We start from the raw sequence: 9,344 nt of genomic DNA on the forward strand, positions 1-9,344 counted from the left end.
AACCCCCCACGTGGGCCGGCCCCCCCAGCACGAGCCAAGAATGCGGCCCCAGGCGCCCGAGAACCACCTGACGCCCAGCATATTCTTCGTTCTTCATTCATATGTAGTGATGAGTCGAACAACAGTTCCCTCCCAGATACAAATTTTAGTGACAGGGATGGGTGACAAATGCAAACGGAGAACGTAACGTATCACCTCCTCCTCATGGGGATGATGAAATGAACAAAATATTTATGAAAATCAACGAACTGGGATTTACAATAAATCTTAAAGAAACATATAAATTAATGTTAATAATGTTTGTGTGAGTGATGATGTTCGTGCAACGTTTCGTTCAGGGCTGCGGGGAATCCTGTGAAAAATTTTTTTTTCCTCATGACTATTAAAATAACAACTAAAATTACATTAAAAGTTAAAGAAAATATCAAAGGTTTCGGGACCCTTTTGAATGTTGTGAAGGATTGGATATGAATTACCGTGGTTCATAAGAGTGGTTTTATTCTTTAAATTAACTTTTTTTAAAAATATTAATAAATATATTCTGGAAAATAAAATGTAAAGTTTGTCTGCACAGATTTGTCTCCTCTTCTGTTCCAAACTTAAAATGAGTACAAAATTTTTATTATATGCTTTCTGCTAAATGAATTCAGCAGGAATGTGCAGTCTCACCATGCTTGCAGCTGCAAACATGCAGACAGAGATTAGTGATGATTCTGTGCATTCTGTTAAGATGTGGAAAACTCATTCCTCTTGACTCAACATGATCTGTGTCTTACACCCACTCACACACTTGGCTCACGTCTGTCGTTGTGAAAGACCAAACCATCTGAGCGCCAGCAGCTGTTTGACTTTTGAACACTGGCAGCAGATTGATTTGTTTACCTTGGATTCAAACATCTGCTCTGTCCACATTATGTCCCGGGTGAAAGGTGTGCAAGAAGACAAAGCAGAACAGCATGAATGTGGCACCTTTAAGGCGCTGATGCATCAGATTCTTTTTTTTTTTTTTTTCCCCAAAGCTTTTATTTCACTTCATCTCCAGCCCTGTACATGTAAGTAACACAGTACAGTAAGCAGTACACAGTACAAAGATAATTTGGGTTTAAAAGTGCAACCTGAGCGTACAAAATATCAGCATCCACATGCTGTGTGCACGAAGTAAACTGTGCAGGCGAGTTGAACGTAAATCTGCAACCACCTCATAAATTTCAGGATTTCACGGTTGTGCAAAAAAATAAAAATAAAACAAAAAACAAGGCTGTGCAGCTCATAGTGAGGAATCTTTTCCCAGTATTTGTGCACTCAGCACACAGGTAAGTCAACTTTGAGACTGCAGAGTTAAGATTGTCTGAGCATGAAGATACATTAAAGTTCCTGCTTTAAATGTAAAAAAAAAAAAAAAAAAAATCTAAAATATGAACCAATGATATAACGAAAATGGGAACATTTTGACATTTAAACAAAGGATAAAATAAATAAAATACCAGAATCATTATGCATGCACTACAGATATTGTCAGTTACTCTCATTGCCTTTTATTCTAAACTGTGTTTGCACATTTTGTCAAGAGCCATCGGTGTAAATAAAATAACTTTTAAAAGAATGAATCAGAAAATCCATAAAGACATGTGGGGCACATAAGCACTGATCTTTTGTAACTTCTCCTCCTGTTTCCTCTTATCTTTTTGTTCTGTAGCTCCACCTTCTTTGGATTTTTATAGCCCTTTTAATGCAATTTCTACTACTTTACTATATCTGTTTTTGGCTCTGCACTTCACAACTGCTCTTAGGGTCGAAATGATTTTATAATGAGTTTATAATATTTTTTCAGGTGCTCGTTGACTAATATTTTGGCAACTTCTGGAACAAACTTTGTTCTTTATACAATTCCCAACAGCAAGCGGTGTCCGAAGGCTAAAGGTCAGCACCACATCAGTTGCTCTGTTTTGGTTCGCAAACTCTTCATTTACACTTTGCCTTTTAGTTTAACCATGGAAAAACTTTTCTGATGTGAAAAGATTTTGCCACACTCTCTCTCTCAAAAAAAAGAGCAGTTACATCTGATTCAAACATAAAGATCTAGAAACTACGTCTGAACTTTTGTGCTCAGAGTTACAGAGTTCAGATTGTAGGAATCCTTTAAAAATGTTTTGTTGTCTCATGATAAGAGTGAAGGAGGGACTGTCAATAAAAAGTTATGTCAGTCATGGAGATAAGTTCAAGGCCAGGGTACCTACCAGGAACACAGCCTCTGAGATAATAAAAAAAAAAGCTCCACAGTAACAGAAATACAGGAAATCCAACTTTCTATGTGATTAAACTCATCCTGTCATAGAAGGTTTGAACTGCTTGAGGAACACCTTGAGGAGCCCATTCCCTCACACCAGCTCCTGCTGATTCAACTGAACTGCTTGAGAATCTTTGTTGGCCATTTAAAATGCATCAGGTGGAGCAGTAATTGCCTGACAGGTGCATTTACAAAGTCATTTAGATATCATTATACTGGTAAATAAATACAAATTCTGATTTTAAAAAAAGAAAAAAAGATTCCTGGGTGAGTCGATATCCCAGTTTTCAGAACCCGTCAGGATGAACATGCTGGTTGTGTCCTCAGATGTCTAGTAGTTCACCGGCTCCGATGGGGAACGGTTGATTGTGGAGCAGTGTCCTGCCCTAAAAGCAAAACACAAGTGTTTTTTTTTTTAATTTATTATTATTTTTTATTTCCAGAGCAATCCTGAAAAGTTTGTTTGTTGTTGTTTGGAAGTTTGTTTCTGCCAGAATTTCAAATTAAGTAATTTATGAGTGAACCCCACCCCCCTCCAAATTTCAAGTTCCATCCATCCATGCATTTTCTTCCGCTTATCCGGGGCCGGGTCACGGGGGCAACAGCCTAAGCAGAGCAGCCCAGACTTCCCTCTCCCCAGCCACCTCCACCAGCTCATCTGGGGAGATCCCAAGGAATTCCCTGGCCAACCAAGTAATATAATCTCTCCAGTGTGTCCTGGGCCTACCCTGGGGCCTACCCGGTGCAGCATTCACATCACTGCAGAAGCAGCCTCGATCCGTCTGTTGATCTCCCGTTCCCTTCTCCTGTCACTCGCGAACAAGACCCTGAGATACTTAAATTCCTCCACCTGGGGCAAGAACTCGTCCCTGAGCCACAGAGGGTACTCCACCCTTTTCTGGATCAGGCCCATGGCCTCAGACTTAGAGTTGCTGATTCTCATGCCTGCCACTTCACACTCGGCTGCTAACCGTTCCACTGCAAGCTGGAGACCACCATCTGATGAAGCCAGCAGGACCATATCATCCGCAAAGAGCAGAGACAAGATTCTGAGGCCACCAAAGAAGAAGCCATCCGCCACTTGGCTACGCCTAAAAATTCTGTTCATAAAAATTATGAACAGAATGAGTGACAAAGGGCAGCCCTGGCAAAGAGCAACGCCCACAGGAAATAAGTCCATCGTATTGCCAGCAATATGGACCAAGTTCTTGCAGTGGTTGTACAGGGACTGAATGACCCACAACAACGGTCCAGACACCTCATACTCCCACAGGACCTCCCACAGGATACCCCAAGGGATGTGATCGAATGCCTTCTCCAAGTCCACAAAGCACAGTAGACTGGATGGGCAAACTCCCGTGCACAGTCGAATATCCATGAGAGGATGAAGAGCTGGTCCAGCGTTCCACGACCAGGACGATGGAACGCTGGAATGCAAATTTTTTTTGGATGGCAAATTTTTTTTCTTTCAATGGCAGAAACAAGCTTCCATAGAAAAGATTTGTTTGAGTTTGCACAATTACCAACTTATTCATTAGTACACTAAATTAAATGCAATCCAGCCCAATACATTTATCTGCAGGCAAGTGAATAACTTAGCTGGTGAGGATAATGTGATAAACATGAAAGAAAACCCATTAAATACTAGTGAAAATCAGATTAAAGAGACTTTCCTCAAACAGTAAAATTCATATTTTTAGTAAATTTGGGTGTGATTTATTTTTATTGGACAAACATTTTTTTAATGTTTTAAGTCACATATAAAAGGCTGATAGCATAATTTTAATTACCTTCATAAGTATTTTCATGTAAAGCTGAATTAAATTATTGAGTTCAAAGAAAAACCACTGAACATTAGCTTCTTTAAAAAATGCTTAAGCTGCATAATTCTTTTTTTTTTTTTTTTAATTTGACCTCCTACTTTTACATAGGCTGGTTATTTTCCCCAGCACAGTTACCTGCAGAGCCCTGTGGCGCATTCGTAGTTGTTTTGGCAGTAAGCTCCGAAGGGTTTACTGTTCATGATCCTCCACAGTGGGGTCATTCGAGCTATCCTCTTCGGAGCGTGGACGGCATGTGACCCCCTTAGTGCTACACTCTGGATGGAGCTGGAATGAGCCTGTAAAACCAAAGGACCTGCACACACCTGGAATACACACAGGGATACAGAAAGGTATAGGAATGTAGGAAGTAAGGAAGAATCCAACAGAAGACATGGGAAATCAGGAAGACCGCATGATTGGCACTGATGTATCACAGCGCATGCTAAGTCAAAGCAGTGGGAAGATGAAGAAGTGACAACTGATTTGGAGGCACAGTTTAAATTTTTGTGTTTACACAGTGTACTGGCTAAATCTAGGCAAATATAAGAAATCTATTCAGTATCAGCTCTTTCGAGTAAAGAATTTGGACTTGACTCGGTAGCTTTTCCCACCTCCCACACTCTTTATCAGTCAGTAAGGAGCTGATTTCATTCAAACATTGACGATGTCGTAAACTACAAATGACTTGCATTTTATTAGTTGTTCCTCTGTTTTAAAAATAAGAGCAGTTGTCTCAAGGCACAGGACTCCCCAATTTCAGAGAGAAAACCTCAACAATCAGATGATCCCCTATCAGCAAGCATTGGTGACAGTGGGGAGGAAGAGCTCCCAATGAACAGGAAGACACCTAAGGCAGAACCAGGCTGAGGACAGGGGCGAGAGAGGAGAAAGAGAAAACAGAAAAGAGGAGGAAGATACAAACTGCAGGAGAGAAAGCCCTTTAGTTCTTTGCTTTAGTTCTTCCTCATGGAGGCTCCACAGAGGAAGACCCTAGCTCAGTGAAGGTACCATTAAACATCAATATCTAGTACTTTGTAGTACTGACAGCTGAAATAACACCAGATGTGCAAAGTGGGCAAGTCCAGAGTGGAACTTTCACAATAACTGTTTAAAGCCAAAAACAGTGGAAGTGAAAGATACCGCGGATAGACTTATGTGAGATTATGTAACTATGTAACTGTAGCCTTAAATCCCCACTAACAAGCAACCATCAGCTACAAATCAGTGCACGAGAACTTTAAAACACTTTTTTTTGGTGTAACATCTGTTTGTTATACTAAATATGATTTAGAAAAAGCAAAATACACTCTCGATGTTACTTTCCTTTTTTTTTTTAATATATATCTTTCTTGGTTCCCTGATTGTCAGCACTCAGTAGAACAATTTAATAAAACCAAAAATGACACATTCTGAAGGCTCAGAGTTTGAATTAGAGTTAGTGTTAGGGGTTGTTGCTGATGACAACTTAGACCTAAGAGGGTTCATTTAAAATCAGAGCTGTGTTTGTTAGCATATGTAGTGCACTCACCTGTTCAGCCACCATTAATAGGACAATGCACAGTGCTGCTGCTTTCTTTTGGTTGATGAAGCCTTTCTTCTGCATCTTTCCAGTGCACTTGGTTGTTGCTGTTAAGAGATTCCCGCTTTTTGTTTTTTTTTTTTAATCTTTCTCTCTTTTCTCTGTCTTGGGCCACGTTTCTTGACCTCAACTTCGTGGACGACTCAAGCACCTCAGCCAACTTTCAATCCAAGTAGTCAGCCTGGAGCTTTTAAGTCTCTTCAAGTGAGCCTGAGTCAGTGAACTCAAAGAGGTTCTGGGCTCTCCTTTATATAGTCAGGGCTGGATCCCTGGAAAGGGAGAGCAATGAGGGAGGGAGGGAGAGAACGAATCACAGTTCATACTGTGTCCACCCATTTCACCCTCTTTACCTCTCTTATCCAGCCTAAATGTCACATGACATCCAATATATTCAGTGAAAGTCCTTTCTTATTATTAAAAAGACAAACACATTCCTTTTTCTTCTTCTGTGTCTAGGGTGAGCACAGAGGGAGCAGACACTGCACACACGGCGGTAACACAAAGACACAGCTGGGTCGAGCTTGTTTGAAAGAGGTTGCTAAAGTTATGTTTGTGTTTCTATTTCAATGCCACGCTGCAAGTGAATGAACTTTGAGAATGATAAGGTTTTATCAGTCTGTGCTCTGCAATACATATTTCAATACCAAGGCCACTGACATCGTGCACTCTTATACTCCAACTTATATAATATAGGTGGTGCAAATTTATGAAGTGTGGTTTACATATGTAGGTACACAATATGTACTTGTTTATGACATGTGTGATATGTTTGACATATACGTGCAGATGTGCTCTGAGACAAGCCTGCTCTCACTGGGGGAAAAAAAAATTGTGGTACTAAAATTAAAACTTTGTTTCCTCAAAAATACAAAAAGAGAAGCACGTTTTACTCATCTTCATGGGAGGAAAGATCAGACTTCCCGAAGGTCTCTCTGTTTATCTTTTATTGATTTAAGCTTACAATAAACCAGCAACTGCCTAACAACTTGTGACTGACAAGACGTTAGCCAATAGCCATCCCGTTGTTTGTCCATCTTTCTGGCTGTAAAAATGACAGAAGTTTACAAAATAATAGCTTCATTTAGGAGTTTCAGAGGCTGAGAGTAGCTCTGCATGAGTCACAGTAAATGCTTATTTATCTTAGACTGGCTCTTGGTGTCTGAAACAAGATGTTTTAGCACCTCTCCCTTTAATCAAACTTTCCTCTGATTGGCTGTGCCTCAAAAACAAAAGGTTTCACCAGCAGGTCAATGGAGCCAATTGGAGCCAGAGCTGTATGCCTAGTGATGACCATATTAGGAATGTCACCTCTCACTGACATCATTAAAATCCAAAAGAAGAAAAAAATGTCTAAAACTGAATGTCTAAAGTCTGAGCTTCTGACTCACAGCGATAAAAAGGAAATAAATCACTGATAAGTAAAAGTTCATCAGTGACAACACTTATCGCGTATCTGTTATCTCTCTCATGAAAAGTAATCAAGAGCTACAATAATGTTTTTATCAGGAAATTTTTAAACTTATTTAACAACAAATATGTGAAGTGTAAATTTAGATTTTGAAATCCTGATCAAAGCAGAGTCTTTAGTATAAAACCTTATTTGACTGTAAATGCATTTGCAGAAACATAAACTTTTGTGTCTGCTCAGCACCGCTCAGCGAGTAGTTAGCAAGTGTTTGCAAACAAATTGGCATCTTCCATGCAAACTATGGTTGCAGGTAGAAGTAATCACAAGGAGGTGTGACCAGTTTCACAGCCAGCAACCTCTAACAACCAACTGCCAACTGGTCAGGGAATACATATTTTTCCTAGTGAGGCCTGTATGACTGAGGCCTTAGCTCATCTTCATGTAAGGCCGGCCTCTGTCTCAGTGATGTCATAGAGATAGATCCAAGAGTTAAAAAAACAAAAACAAAAACTGCAAGTGAAAACTGAGCATTTAGAGCAATCTGAGCTTTTGGCTCACAGGAACCACTGACCTCAATATCTGAAACTTTGGCCATGCATCCACCATTGCAACAGTATTTATATGACACAGTATGGAAAAGCACAAAAGGCCCACTTTTAAAAAAGTAAGTGTGAAGTGGTGGATGGAATAATTACAAGACCCCTAAAATTTTTGTTTTGTTTTTTTCAACCCTGTAACCCTGCCTCTTTCAGATGTTGAGGGACTTCAGTTAAATTCTGTTGTACTGTATGTTGAAGGCAGCCCCTTGGACTACTTATGGGTTATACTACAGTAATAACAAAGAGAACTAAAGCCACGTTTCCATACGGGACTACTCGCCACGGTTCCATTAGTAACTGGTACAACTTTGCAGGTACTTTTTCGTACCCACTCATCCGAGGTTCTAAGCGATCCGAGGCGATACAAAAATGTGATGCGGAGGACAGCATGCCACTGATTGGCCAGGGAGTGTCGTCACTACCGGAGTCATGAGAGCGACTCCTTTACCAGAATCAAGCGTGCCACTTTTAAAACCCAACAGCAAGAACCTGGAGGCACACAAAGCACCAATTGAATCCCCAGACCGACAGTTTGCAGCAGTAGTTTTGCAACATGAGAGCCATCTGAAACGCACACACAGCATACATATTGTAACCCTATACTGCCTGGTGATCGCTGCTGAAGCACCCCTTACCTGCCCCTACTAGCCGAACAGCTGGTTAGCACAGAGCCTGAGGCGGCTGATCAAAGGAACTTTGAATTACCGTAATAATGCGACCGTTTGTCCTGTCGAAAAAATTCAGTTTCTGAAAGCTGAGAAACTGCACTTTACAAACAATATAGGGTATTACTGTGGTGTTATTACGGTAATTGTTGCCGTAAGTCCGCAAACAGTGGCTCTTTTGAAATACACTGAGCTGATTATGACACGTTCAGGGGTATAGGGTTATAATTAATGATGACCATCATCCATTAAAACGTTGTATGGGGGACTTATGCATGATGATATTAAACTGGCATTAGCCGTTAGCTTGCCTCTATCTCATCCATTGTTGTGTTGTGTTTTGAGCCGCATACAAAAAACATCATGAGACTACTGCCCGCGCTGATATATCAACTCCACCCACACTGTGGTGGTCCTCAATTGCAATGGAAACACACCACGACCGTGCCGAGTTGTGTTGACTGAGTCAACCCGCACAGAGTCGTTCGGTATGGAAACGCGGCTTAAGAGACTTCATACCTTTGCCAAGGCTGAAAATTTTTGCATGAAATGAATGCATGAGCTACATAAATACACTATATTGCCAAAAGTATTTGCTCATCTGACTTCACTCACATATGAACTTGAGTAACATCCCATTCTAAACCCAAAGGGTTTAATATGATGTCAGCCCACCCTTTGCAGCTTTAGCTCTCCTGGTAAGGCTTTCCACAAGATGTTTTATAGTAATTTTTGACCATTCTCCCAGAAGCACATTTGTGAGGTACTGATGTTGGATTAGAAGGCCTGGCTCTCAGTCTCCACTTGAATTCATCCCAAAGGTGATCTATTAGGTTGTGGTCAGGACTCTGTGCAGGCCAGTCAAGTTCTTCCTCACCAAACTCACTCATCCATGTCTTTATGGTCCTTGCTTTATGCACTGGTGTGCCAGAAAGGCGCCATCCTGAAACTGTTCCCACAAAGTTGGGAGCATGAAATTGTGC

At 40.7% G+C, this 9,344-nt stretch overlaps 1 protein-coding gene across 1 annotated transcript; it reads right to left on the minus strand.

The window, feature by feature from the left end:
- Positions 1–980: 980 nt before the first annotated feature.
- On the minus strand, positions 981–5,930 carry leap2 (liver-expressed antimicrobial peptide 2). Its single transcript, XM_030753824.1, has 3 exons — positions 5,639–5,930; positions 4,246–4,433; positions 981–2,673 (listed from the first exon to the last, which is right to left on the minus strand). Exons 1-3 carry the CDS (start codon positions 5,711–5,713, stop codon positions 2,619–2,621), a joined length of 318 nt encoding a protein of 105 aa, XP_030609684.1. The 5' UTR covers positions 5,714–5,930; the 3' UTR covers positions 981–2,618.
- Positions 5,931–9,344: the final 3,414 nt, after the last annotated feature.

This window comes from Archocentrus centrarchus, chromosome 18, assembly GCF_007364275.1.
Source record: "Archocentrus centrarchus isolate MPI-CPG fArcCen1 chromosome 18, fArcCen1, whole genome shotgun sequence".
Classification (NCBI taxonomy): domain Eukaryota; kingdom Metazoa; phylum Chordata; class Actinopteri; order Cichliformes; family Cichlidae; genus Archocentrus; species Archocentrus centrarchus.